The sequence below is a fragment of the Alosa alosa genome, chromosome 16 (genome assembly GCF_017589495.1).
Source record: "Alosa alosa isolate M-15738 ecotype Scorff River chromosome 16, AALO_Geno_1.1, whole genome shotgun sequence".
NCBI classification, from domain to species: Eukaryota; Metazoa; Chordata; class Actinopteri; order Clupeiformes; family Clupeidae; genus Alosa; species Alosa alosa.
In genome coordinates, this window is record NC_063204.1 from 16,988,209 (window position 1) to 17,002,645 (window position 14,437).

The 14,437-nt window shown below is 43.8% G+C and overlaps 1 protein-coding gene across 1 annotated transcript; it reads left to right on the forward strand.

The window, feature by feature from the left end:
- The first annotated feature begins 370 nt into the window (after positions 1-370).
- On the forward strand, positions 371-14,404 carry LOC125309909 (oxygen-regulated protein 1-like). Its single transcript, XM_048267025.1, is given in 6 exon segments — positions 371-463; positions 2,366-3,084; positions 4,000-4,156; positions 5,608-6,685; positions 6,688-11,481; positions 14,311-14,404. Coding segments are annotated over 5 exon segments (6,804 nt in total). The 5' UTR covers positions 371-463; positions 2,366-2,403.
- The last annotated feature ends 33 nt before the right edge of the window (positions 14,405-14,437 follow it).

Here is a 14,437-nt window from a genome sequence, read left to right on the forward strand (position 1 = left end):
AACCCACTCTAATATAAAAAATACAATCTTCTTTAACCCTCTTTTACACACTCTTACTTTTTCCTGCTTTATCTCTTCTTCACGTACCCTTGTATTCTTTACCTACTCACCGTTTTTTATTAGCTGTCATTTTCTAACGAAGAATATGACATCTATATACTCTACATATGGTTATGGGTAATTCCATGAAGTTCAAATAGAAAAATATGACATGTGATATTCAGTGTACATATAGTACATTTATCCAGGTACAGGTCCACTGCTCCACTACCTCATGTGCCACAGGTGGCAGAGTGCTACTGCGGCCAAGATTAACTGTGAGCAAAGATTAAGCAAATTAGAACTGAAGTTCCTCCAAAGGTAACCTTCAGTCCAGGAAAGGCAAGCCAGCACGAGGATGGAATTACGTTGCCAGCAAACACACGGAAATATTACACAAATCAGTTTTATCGGAATGGATACTGTGAGTATATTTTCTTCATTACAGTTTTTACACAGAGTGTGGGTTTTTGAGGATCTAAAAATAAGTGTGATGAGCTGAGGTGACTAATGAATGTGATTTTATGCGATATTTAGTGCAGAAAAATCATATCTAGATGTGGATGAAGCCATTCCTTTTAATTTGAGCTTCTCAAAAACCTGAGTTATAGCAAAAGATGTAGATGTTTTGTTTGAGACCTTGCGTGTACATAATGGGATTAAGGCTCGGTGATGTGTATACTGTAGCTGTATTCAGTATTTTTCACTCTGTGCTGCTTGCTTTAGTGCTGTTTTATTGTTTTGTATTCTTCTATTATTTCAGACTAAATAGAGTTATAGATATTGAATGTCAGGTAATTATTAATCAAAATCCATTTTTGGTTGTCATATATTCTTCCCTGACATCTCGGCAGTAATGTTGTCACAGCTCTACCTTGTCTCTCTCCGAGTCGTATCATGGGCTTTGCTGTCATTTTAAAAAACACTCCCACATGTGTAATGTCAACATCAATTTCATAATAGCACTCTAGGGGCATGGGAGGATATTTGATGAATTGCTGGACTTTGCTGATGAGTGTGTATGTTTGCTTTGGCATGATGCCAGTCTGGAGGTGTCCACTGGTGCTCAGGCAAGCTGTAAACAACATCTGTCATCAATATGCCCACAGTCTGCCACTAGTGATCTACTGAGTTCCAGCTCGTTATTTATGTGATGTGACACTGATTTCTAATGTCATCAGTTGGATTATCAGTTCTAAAGAGGCACTACAGTGTGTTTGTGTAAAATTGATTAGCAAATAAACTAACAGCCAACAGACTCGAGTTGCAAAGACAAATAACAGCACAGTGGTCACACAAAGCATGTAAACGTGCTACTGATAGTCAATGCATTTGGGTGATACTTTTTACATACATTTTCCAATGTTTTCAACCCAAAGCACAAACTACATAGTGAATATACTACAGGGAATGTGAACGAAAGGTTTTCAACTGTCCATTGGCCATACACCATCAAAATGAATTTGACAACAAAAATACCCATAAACCCCTGCAAAATAATGTGTAAGTGCCATTATTATTAATGTACTAAAGCAGCAAGATATATTGCCTCAACTATAAAAACTGGTTTCGCATTATCTTCATGTAATTTGAAGTTTTGAGATCTAAATGGGTTACCCTGTGCCAAATTGACCATTAGTCCCTCTGAACTGCTTGCTTGTCAAACTGAAAGGACTGGTAAGACCAACACAAACTCCATCATATCAGAGAGACGTCATTATGTTGGTCACAGAGCAAAGGCTAAAAGTTTTTATTTTGAATTCTTTGGCTACAGGATTTATAAAGAGGATGATGGATTATACAACAGGGCTCTGTTAAAGGTCCATTATAACTAAGTACCTTAAAAATACTAAATTTAAGTTATCTAAATAGGCTGAAAAAGATATGAATACACTCAGAAGCAGTTTATATTTGTGTTTTATTACTGATAGTCTTTGGTATCAGCATTCACACAGAGGCTGATACAACCTAGATCAAGAATCAGTTAGAATCCAAGATTATACTTATTTCCTTCCTTACTGTACTTATATTATATTCTAATACATTATACTTGCATAAGAGTATAATGGGCTCCTCCAAGAAATAAAAATAGTGTGTATTATAGTTAGTCCTAGTGTTGTGCATGTTGTGATAGTGTTTTGTTTACAGATATGTCTGAGGGAGTGTGTACTGTATGTCCAGTGTGTGTGTGTGTGTGTGTAAGTGTGTGTCGTGTGTATGGGCATGTGCATGCGTAACCTTTGTAAACCTCACACAGTGTTTCTGACTGCACGCACTTTCCTATTCTTTAGTTTTGTGTTTTCCTTTCCCTCTCTGTGTCTCTCAGAACATCTGAGCCAGCCCACCACAGTCCTGGCTGACAGCATGAGTGACGCCACAAGCCCCTCGCGGAAGCATGGCCCGCTGCAGCCCCAGTCGTCGGGCAGCGGCCGCACCATGATGACGGCGTGGCGCCAGCAGCCGTACCTGCACGAGCCCATCTCCTCCAAGCATGTGTGCTTCTACAAGAGCGGCGACTCGCAGTTCAGTGGCCTGCCCGTGGTCATCAACAACCGCACCTTCAAGACGTTCGAGTCGCTGCTGGACAGCCTGTCGCGGCGCGTGCCCCTGCCGTTCGGCGTGCGCACCATCACCACGCCGCGCGGCCACACCACCGTGCGCTCCCTCGACCAGCTGCAAAATGGCCACTCGTACATCTGCTCGGACCAGCGCACCGTAAAGCCCGTGGACCTAGAACGAGCGCGTCGGCGACCGCCGCCCTGGTACCACGCGCGGCCTGCCAGCGGGCCCCGGCGCCGGGCGTTGCAGCAGCCCCAGCGGCTAGAGATCCGACCGCGGCGCATGGGCCGTAGGGGACGTGAGTCCACGCCGCACCTGCTCAGCACGCCCAAGAGGCTGGTGGTGTTCCGCAACGGGGAGCCCGAGGAGAGGCACACGCTGCTGCTGCAGAGGAGGAGCGCCCGCTCCTTCGAGGCCCTGCTGGACTATATGTCCGAGGTCATGCGCTTCCCTGTGGTCAAGCTCTACATGCCTGATGGGCGCAGGGTGAGAGCCTCTTTTCTTTGTCTTGTTCTGGAATGTTCTTTATTTTGTATCGTTTGGGGATGTTTGTTTTCTTTTGTTTCTGTGAGTTTGATTTGCTTGGTTTTGCAGCATCATCTACTCTCTTTAGGCCTTTTCCACACACACACACACACACACACACACACACACACACACACACACACACACACACACACACACAAACACACACATATATCATGTATCTTTCGTTCTCACTGCCTTTCTTCAGCAGTAAGCCACACAGATACAAAAATCTTACTCGCTTCACCTGTGTGTTCACCTTTGAGCGCACAGTCTGAGCACTGTGTGAGCCCACAGTCACAGCATGATGTGGACCTTGCTTTGCATGATCAACGTCATTTATAGTTACCTTAATCTGGCCTTACATCCACTCCTTCTATTTTTGGCTGTGTTACCCTCTGCAGTGAGGGAAACGTGACAATAATGCAGTGGGGGGGTTGCTGCTGTGTGTTCAGGTGGTTTTAAGCCAGTGACATCATGGTTTGACCCACTGTTGCTGGGCGTGTAAATAACTCCCAGAAAGAGAGAAACCAGTAATCTCCTTTAGTGTCTCATCCTCTTATGTCCCAGTGCATGCTGGGAGTGCACCTGACAAGGGGCATCAGGATCGCATGCTCAGTCCCCCGGCAGGAATCAGTCACTGCACAAAGACAACAGCGCCTATATTAATATAGTTACATATAAATCATGACAAATAAACAATTTTAAATGAGTTTAAGACTCAAAAATACATACTTGTGTTCAATAACAGACTTTACCACCAAGTGTTCAACTGTGATATATAGAGAAGTAAAGTAAAGTACCAGGACATAATTTGATGTCTATTAAAAGTATGTTAGTCATGTGTGCCTTTCACACTGTTCTCCTTTGTCACAGGTGGATGGTCTCCCAACTCTGATCCTGTGCTCTGGGGTATTGGTGGCAGCAGGCCGGGAGCCATTTAAAGTAGGAGACTATGACACCCAGAGGCCCACTGCTCCAACATGGCTACCTGCCAAAAGAGTTGGAACTAAATGGGTGCATCCCTCACACCGTAAGTCTGGGCTTTATATAGCATCTTTCGTGTGTAGCCTACGGTGTGTGTATATATAGCAGCTTTTGGGTGATTGCAAAACGTGTGTATGCATGTGTGTGGTGTTTGTGTCACAATTGCCATTACATAACTTTACTACCCAACTTTGATATCTTGTTAAAGTATTTAAATAATTACCAGGACTTTCTGTACAGATTCCTGAAATTAAATATCATAGCATTATGATGTGTTTCTTTTTATTATTATTATTCAAAATTCTGTGATGAGGTTTTTTTATGAGAATTTGCTCCCCTTTATAGTTGGATTTCAATTTAAATTTCAATTGAATTGTGCTTATAGAGCGCCAAAACATTACACATGTGTCATGGCACTTTACAGAGTGTTAGACAATCAGAGAAAAGAAAAGAAAAGAAATTGAAAAGATATCCCCTCCTTGTTTTCAGTGTGAGATAATTCACCCAATCCTCTTTATCCTGAACTCCAAGCCAGGGGTGCCAACAGTGAAATTAAACTTAAATTGGCACATTAAACTCCATTAAACCAAATATTTTCAGAATTGCAGCAATAATCAAAAAAAATCAAATATTTCTTGTAAACAATGATTTTAAATTCCAAACAAAATACATGTCCATATCTGTTTAGCCCTGCTGCCTTCAGCGCAGCCATTGGTTATGTTGAAAGCACTGCTCTGTCTGTCATCATATAAAGCCCACCCCATGCCGGATAAGCAATTATGATTAGTTCCTGGGGTTTTGGAAAAATGGAAAAAGGTGTCAATGGCCTCTTTGCCAGACTGACCTGCTGAGCAAATTCAGATTTGCCAAATAGTTTGCCCAGGCTAATGAGGCCTTGGTTTTCAGTATTTTGTAGAGGGAAAGATGGCACACAGTAGCACCTCACTGGCAGCTCAGTTGGGGGCAGCTATCTAGCCCCAGCACCTCTCAGTGCCAGCCTTAGTTTGCTCAGGCTCATGTGCATGTTTCATAACCATTTACCAATCTGTCGAAGAAAATATAGTTTGTGAATGGTGAGTGTTTGTGGGATGTGTCTGTGTGTGGGTTTTTGTGGATGTATTTTTACTGCTTGTCTGTGTGTCACCCTGCCTATGACAGAGGGCTGTGTAGTGTGAGTAACGTGTGTGTGTCTGTGGGAGGGATGAGACCAGAGAGTGCTGAGGTTGTAATAACTACTGTAATACCTTCAGCGACCTACTTACACCTCATACTGCTCATACAGACTAGTCCAGATAGGCGCTAAGACATGGCTCAGTATCATCATGCTATCCTGCTTGGTGCTTCATGGAACTAATGTGTGCTTTTATTTTGTTTTCTTTACTTCATGCTCCCTGGCTGTTGTCATCTGCCTTGACATGGATCATTTGACTGAATGGTCCTCTCCCTTCTCCTGGCTCCTTGGACCTTACTAATGCTCATGACGTCACACTTTCAAAGGGAAAAAGAAATCAGGATCCAGCAGCCTGAAATCTCGCCTCTTTTCGCCATCCTCAGAGCGTTTCTTCGTGAACCAGATCCACAACAGTGTGGCAGGGAGTGCGGGAGACTACCCCAGTCATGCTGCCGGCTCAGTGGAGATGGAGACTGGCAATCCCCTGGGCTCCTTGGCTGGGACAGACATACTGACATATGGAGAGGCCATGGGTGACACCCAGACACTTCCTGATGATGACATTGAAAAGTCCTTCCGTGTCAATCAGGACGGCAGCATGACGGTGGAGATGAAGGTCCGCCTGACCATCAAGGAAGAGGAGACGGTTCATTGGACCACAACCCTCAGTAGGTCTGCAGCATCCAATCAAATGGGAGAATCAAGTATCATATCAGGTGATGTGAACACTGGTTTACAAGACAACTCCCACCTCCTTCCGGATCTTGACCCTGATGCTGCTGCCATGGAGACCAGCTGTTACAATCAAGATTTGCCCCCTCCAATGATGGACAGTGCATATTCTGAACAAACTGGGGAGAAAGAAGAGGAAGAACAGGGAAGGAAGCTCCTAAGCTCCCTTGCCCACCGAGTGCCTACACCAGGTCCACGCAAGGCCTGGCAAATGCAGGCATCAGTAGAAAATGCCCAGCAGGGGCCTGAGAGAGAGGGTCAGGAGGGCGTAGTGGGCTCTTACTCCTACAGGGAGGAGAAACAGGAGTACTGCATGGTGCGGCAGACAACCAACCGGCCAGTGCCCAAACCTCGGAATGCTACCCTTTCAGAGACCAACAAAACAATGAACTCTAGCACAAGTATGCAGTCCCAGTACAAATCTGCTGAGGTTCTCAAGCTTCAGAACAGTGGCGAGGAGATCAGGGAGACTGTCCTCCACATTTATGAGCAGCAGACTTGCCAGGACAACTTTGTTGCCAACACACAGGTGCGGGTTCAGGGTGTATCTCTGTACAGCCCACTGCATGGCCGGCCTGCCACCTCAGAGACTGTGTTCCCAGCCTCTTCAGAGAGAACGTTCCGCTCATCCAGCCTGGACTTGGAGTCTGAGCAGAATCTCTCCTCTGCAAGTCAAATAGCAGAGGGAAGCAGAATGACGATCTCTTATTGTCTTCCAACATACCCCTTTGCCAAACCTCAGTTGGTACTGATAAATGTTCTACTGCAGTCTTAGGAAAGAAGATTGATTCTTCTGATTCAAATCAACAAACAGCAGAATACAATGGAGATACCCAGATCCTAACTAAGAAAAGGAAACCTGTTAAATTTGTGTTAAAAAAGAACAGTCACATTTTTCAAAGCACAGCATCAGAGAAAAAACGGAGTGAACATGTAGCAGAAATTCTGAAAGGAATTCGCAGGAGAAAAAACAATCCAGGCACTTCAGTGGGACTTGTAAAAGGTGCAGAGCGCCTTAGAGTCAAAACTGCTCAAAAGCTGCTCAAGAAAAGACAGAGAATGCGGGCAGCTGAATATAATGTGCCAGGTTCTGACAAGAGTTCTCTACAGAGGAGTTCGGCAGAAGATACAACGCAAGTAAAAGAGCATCAGAATGAGCTGTCAAAGGCTGTCACAGAAGATAAGAAAGCAGAAAAAAGTGAGACCCTAAATGTTACGCAGAAAAGAAATGTTCTTGAAGTTGAGGGGCTTCGAGGCAAAGTGGCCCTGATTCGCCAAACATCCATGCATGATGAGAAGCGGACCACATGGGAAACGGTCGAGCTGAGCGAGAGCGTTTCTCTGCCTGCCCTCAACTCCTCGTCCTCCATGATAAACGAGTACGTGGAGCAGTGGCTGCTGAAGAGCCGTGATGATGCCATCTCAGAGTTGGAGGAGGCACCTCCCTGTAACACGGACCTCAATTCTGAGTCTGCCTCTCAAACAGGCGATGAGCCAAGAGCGCTCTTCCATGTCAGCACTGACAGGGAAGCATCTTTTGAGATTGGCTGTGAAATGATCCATATGACTGAGGACCCCAGTGGAGATGCTTTAACAGCCAGCCTGCCCAGTCTAGTGCAGCTCTCACAGATTAGTCAGGATCCATTTGAGGCTGTAGAGCCCACAATACCTACAACAGAGCTAATGCAAACACAACAAAAGGATTTAAATAAAAGTAATGGTTTTCAGAGGACACCACCAGCTAATCCAACAATGGAAAGGAATACAATGCCTACAAACAGTAATCTAGCAAAGGAAAATGAGCCATCTAATGAGTCTCAAATTTTCCTTGACCCTTCACCTCCCAAACCATTACCCAGAAGTAATACTTTAGAAAATAAACAATCCGTCAACTTGGAAAAACCATCATTAAGATATGAGTCTCAAAGAAAAGCAATCACCAATCAAACATCAGATAAAACACCCCAACCCAGTCAAAAGGTTTGTGAAGAGTCACTATTGTATAGCTCTACCTCATTGAAGCCCAGTCCCATGTCCCCTGTGGTAGAGAGCACACAGATGGTCACTAAATCCACAGAGAGAAATATAGCATCAACTGATTCACATAGACAAACCAAACAGGTTATAAAAAGCGCCAACTTCCCCCCACCGCCTCAGGACACTGAAAGAAGACCCCAAACATCAAATGTAGTAGCAACCCAAAAGTCCTACACAGTGAGGATGGCGGCCCGTCCCGACATGAGACCAGTGGTAGAACAGCTCTGCCTATCCATCCACTCCATAAAAGAGACAACTCAGCAGAAGCGTCCCTCATGCCTGGAAAAGTCCAACAGCTTGCCTGACTTCTCATCCCACATCGCTTCAACCTTTGGGTCATCCACTCGCGTCCTCTTGGCTTTTCTCTCTGTAATGACACTAAAGGATGGCCTTGCCAATCTGAATTCAAACAAGCAACCAGGCATTGATAACCTGAGTTACTCAGAAGCCCTGAGGTTACTCGACTCCCTTAAAGAGTTAGCCAGGATTGAAGATGCACATGTTCTGAGCGAAAGTCTGAGTGCCCTGCAGAACTCAATCTCCAGGCACTTGCTGCAAAGCTGGAGGGGATTTCAGGAGCTGAGGGACCAGGTGAGGAGTCGCAGTGTCACTCCCAGCAGCTCTGAGAGTGAGGGCCCTCCCGATGTCGAACCAGAGGAGGAGAAGGTCATCCAGGAGCTCATGGGAGAGCTGGGAGTACCAGAGAGAGTCAGAGAGGAACTGGCCAAATTAAACAGCACAGGTGAGAGGAGTGCATGCGAACAGGCAAGCATTAAAGAAACCCTGGCGACTATTAAAGGTCAAGCCTCTCACTTCCAGAATGTGAAAATGAAGTTCACTGAAAACATTGTGGGGGGAACCAATCAAGAGAAGATACCTGAAGAGCACAAATTGACTGTAGAGAGTGCTAGGGAGAGTTACCCCAACCCAAATACTGTTACAGTGCAACAATCTGAAGAATACTTTAAGGAGGAGAGTTATGACCAGGAGAGCACCGAGAGTTATCACAAAGAGTTGGATGCTGAGGAGAGCCACTATGAGGAGATGGCTGAGTCGCTACCAGAGCTTACACTGAATGGCTTTACAGATTCCCACCCCGTAGAAGATGCTGCCAGCATTGCAGATTCAGGGATGGGTGAAAATGTCACACAATCCAGTGTTGCTTTGTCTAATAGCAATCTGATGCCAAATGTGAGTTCAGGTGAACAAAATTCAGCTGATGAAAAGGGGCAGCCTGACTCAAAATGTCAGTTTATCTACATGGATAGCCAGGCAGAACATCTTGCACAGTCAAAAGCTGAATCTGATATTCATCCAGGCAGGCAACTCAGTGATGAGGAGAAATCAAGTCAAGAGGAGATGCTTATGGAGGAACAGAAAAATACTGATGAGACAGAAAATAAAGGGGTTGAGATCCCGAGTGCTGAGAATGAGGATGTTTCTCCCACAGAGGAAGAGACTGAAGCAGTGGAACCACAGATTAGTGTGGAAGAAGAAAAGCCCTCCAGCTCTGAAGGCCTAGAAGATGAGGAAGATGAAGATGATATCTGTGAGGAACTTATGGGTCTTTCAGACGAGCAGGTAGATGAGAGAGATAAATTTAGTGACACTCAAACCCAGCATGCACCTCTGGTAGAATACATTACTAATGCTAGTCAGACTAGTCTTGCTCAAGGACGCCATGACAAAATGGGTGAAACTGAGAGTAAAGGTGAAGCCTTGAGTCAACTTAGAGAAGCACCTACCTTTCAAATTCATCAGGATAATGAAGAAAAACTAAAAAAACAGGAGAACAGTGCAGTGAAAAATGATGGAGATAACACTCATAGTGAGGGGAAAGCCCATCCCTCTCATACAGAGAGGCCTTCAAGCCCTGTAGAGCACCATATCATCTTGGAGAACCCAGAGTGCTACTCCATCTATCAGGAAAGTTATTTGGCAGAACTGCAGTGGGCAACAGGGGGGGTAGTAAGTCACAGGACTGCCTCTTTTCTTTATCCTGAGGAGAGGACCAACGTGGGAGGACTTATCAGTAACTTTGAAGAGCAGCCAAGGCATGTTGAACAAAAAGAAAAGAAAACCCCCAAGAGATCCAGAAATGAGCTCTCGAGATCTCATATTGAGGTCCCAGAAGTCTCTGAGAATGATGATTTCACTAGTGTATCCCATCTCTCTGATGAACAGACTAAGATAGAGGAGTTAAAGACGGGAACTCCAGAGGCAAAGCGATCACCAAGCGTCACGGAAATCCGGCAGACCATTTTGAATAATACCTCCTCTCAGCTTATTAACACAAGCAGGAGCTCCCCAGCATCAAGAGTTACATCCCCGTTGGCTTTCAGTTATGACTCCAGATCTCGAGACTCAGAGGGCAGCCCTCAGGCCAACAGAGTGAAGTCCATCAGGGAAATGTTCCTGGCCAAAAGCAGCTCAGAAAATCAGTTTGTTCAGAGACGACACCCTGGCCCTCTCAGGACTGATCGATCAGAATCGCGTCCTGCGACATCTGACAGTGGAGCTACTGGATCCCAACATTCCCCAGATGTCTCCAGTGCAGAGGAGGACACAGGGAGAATGGCCATAGCTAAAGGGTATGTCAGGAGAACTATTGAACGTCTCTATGGAGGGGGCGGAACTGGAAAAGCTCCTGAGGCAAACAGACCTCCGTCTGCATCCAAAGGCAAGCGAAAGGAAGCTCTCTTGCAGAATACTGTCAGGAGCCTTGCTGCCGTCCATGAGGCTCGCTCACGTGTCATATCTGACCTGTCTTACTTCAATGCCACAAGCTCATTTGACATAACTGAGCCAACGCAGTGCATCGCCATGAATGCCCAAGTGGGCAGCAAAAATGCAGTTCTCATCGATGAGGGCCGCTGGCTCATGCGTGAAAACCACCCCCTCCAGACCACACTACTGGAGTCACCGGGTACACCTGCAAACATGAAATCCTCATCATCAGACTATGAGTATGGGACCACTAAGGGAGACAGGAAAGAAGATGCCCCATACTCCCACTTCAGCTCTGCTAAATCACACAACACAGATACGGAGGAGCCAGTTGTTCCACATTGCACCTACCTCACCCTACCACATGGGGGTGACTCGGAACCTGAGGAGGACGAGCCCTGTCCTAAGGCTGACCCTTCCAAGAAGAAGAAAGAGCAGAAGGTGGCCCCCATCACAGAGGCACCCAAAGCGTGCTCAGAAAGAAATGGAGTGCTGCCAGCCTTCATCCCAGAGTTCAAGAAAAGCAATAATAAAGTGCACCCTTTGATGGACTTCCTGCCACTCTCACCCCCAGTGATGACTCAGCCGTCTAAAAGACAGGCCTCACAGGCTACACAGATGGGAGTGGCCCAGCGCACTGCTGCTGAACCAGACTTTTTGGAGATGCTGTATCTTGCGTGTGGAGAGCATTGCCCCTTCCTCTGAACCAACCACTCAGGAAACCTGCTTATTCTAATTTAAGTTAGCGTGCTAGATTGACCGTTAGAAGACCCTACAATTAGCGTAAAACCACACTAATCCCTGCAAGTAGATCAATACTGTACATGAGTTCCAGCAACAAACCTTCCTGAGGTAGTGTGTGAGGTAGTGTGTTGGGCTAGAGGAGGAACCTTAAATGTGAAAGAGCATGCAGTCACATGACAAGTGGACTGGACTTATGATGGACAACATAACAAAAATAAACCGTGAAAGCTACTGTATAGTGCCTAATATCATGTTGGTAAAACTCCTATGATCTTGCATGAACAATTGAACATGTTCACAAAATCTTCATGTTTTTGTATGACTCTTTAATGTAATCTATTCATCTTGCTGTGATACCACTATGGTAAGCGGAGGTCTCTATATTTAGCACACAGAGATTGTATGTCACCCCTCTTGGAAAGCCTGGGTAAACTGGCCATGATTCAGAAAGGCCATTTGGGTAATCCTGTTTTAAACTCTTTAAAGAACTCAGAAGTGCAGATGCCATAGTCCAGGTAGTCACACAAGGACACGCCAATTCAGTTGAAAACAAACAGCAACCTGTTTTTCCAGTACATGAAAACGTACATACCTGGACATTTTTAAAGTGTTCATAACCTATGCACCAACTATTGAATTAAATTTGTATTAAATGTATATAAAATACCCTGTTATCACAAACACAATGTAGGTTGTGCATTTTAACAGTAGAAACAGGCAGTGTAATATCATATTAGTGGTGATTAGTTAATAAGAGTAGGACCATGTAAAAATCAATGGCAGCTGGAAACTGAATGTTTCACATCTTTGTATGTTGTTATGCCTTTGTTCATTAAATACACATTATATTCTACAATGTTGTTGTATCCTGTGTGATGTGTAATGTTAAATAGGCTTGGTTGTTGATTGGCTACTGTGGGAAATCCCCTATACAGCACAATGAACTTAACACCTCCTTTATTTACTATCCTTATATCTTTTTCATAAGCACTTTATAATAAAACCCATTATCTTGTACTTTAAGGTTATATTGGAGGAACATTGATTCTGAAACATCTTTGTATCATATTATTAGTCATATAGATAATTACAATTTATACTGTTAAATGGTTATGGATCTGGTCAACAGAATCTCTCATATATTTATGTGCAATCAACTCTATTGTACCTATGTTGTTGTTCTTGCTTCTAATACTGTTGCTATGGCCACTATGATTACCATTACTATGATTACCATTGCCACCACTTCCTCTTCTACCACCACTACTGTGACTACTACCACACATTGCATTATTACAAACAACTGAGCATTTATATACATGATAATGCATGTATAATAATGCTGTTCTGCTTTCTTTTTTAAGTAAGTTGGGTTATTTTTTAAGGTCATTATGTTGTTACAGGAGAGCAAAGGAATGCAGGAACAGCACTATGTTTACATATTTACCAGAGTAAGTGGGAGAGGGGGTACTAAGGTCAGTTACGACATTCTGCAGTGAGCTTGTTTATCCACTGGGTGCCAGCATTTATGCAAACTTGGGTAATCACAGGTGTATTTCTTTATGCTTTATGTATCTTGTTGCTATGAAATGGGACTGGGAAATGGCACTCATCTAACAGTAAAATATGCAATTGCTTAGACAAGTGTTTGAATCAATCCTCTCTTCCATGCTATCTTTAAAGTAATAAAGAAGAGGCTTTAATAAAGGAATCACCCAGTTTGAATATAAAATCAGTTGGCCTTTGTATCAAAGGCTTGACATGTGAGTGTATTAAAATTAAGACAAACATTTGATGAAGAGAACAGTCATGCATTGTGCATTCAATGAGCATTGTATAACACAAATGAAAGTAGAGGGCCGGAAATTCAGACAGGCCTGGTGAGAGAGAGAGAGAGATAGTGTGTGTGTGAGAGAGAGAGAGGGAGAGAGAGATAGTGTGTGTGTGTGTGTGTGTGTGTGATGGAGAGAGAGAGAGTGAGAGAGTCCCAGACAGAAACCTTCCTGTGTCTGAATTCCTAAACTGAAATATTATTGCAGAATGGCTTAAAACGTTCAGTGGGACATCATCATGTATGACATTGCATGACAGTATTACAGTATGACATTCCTTTGACACTTTCCATTATTATTAAACACCTTGTGATATTACTACAACATTGGTTATTTATTGGTTATTACTATAACAACAAACAAACAACCATCCCTGGATCTAGAATGGATTTGAACATCCTTGTGTCTTCATACAAGACCCCAAACATCCCCAAATGATCTCCAACCTCGAGCCTAAAAGACTGAAAAGTTTCCCAATGAGATAATGACAATGAGAAGCATATACATGAATCGTTTTTGCATTTTTATATACTGGTATTCCGAACATACTATTATTTTGTAGTCAATAAAATATACGTAAATACACTGGTATAAAATGGTCTTGTTCTGAACCAAGTAAAAAAACAATAATGTGTGATTTTTCTTCTGACAAACTGAGTTGCCATGGCAGAAGGTATTTCTTATGGTGTGTACATTCTTCCACAATAATCACTGGCACTCTGAAACATCTCCAGTCCTCATTTTTTGAAGCAGTCAGCAGGAAATGCCTTTCGTGTGTTTACACTATTCTTTCCTGACCCAAATCTGCTCTTTGAATTCAGGCATCATAAGCTATACAGTGAACACAAAGAAATGGTAATTCACATTTATATTTGGCCCTCTAATATTTACCCTTACCATTGTGTCTCTGTTGAACTTGCCATAGTGCTGTGATAAGCCTGTGTTGGAGTGATATAGTTTTAGTGATGTTATGCAACTTAAAACAAGTGTTCCGGATGCTTTGGGTAGATGCCCTAATAAGTTTTTTTTTTCTGTGACGAAGACCACATAGAGAACAACCATTTCTTTATTTTCCATGACAAGA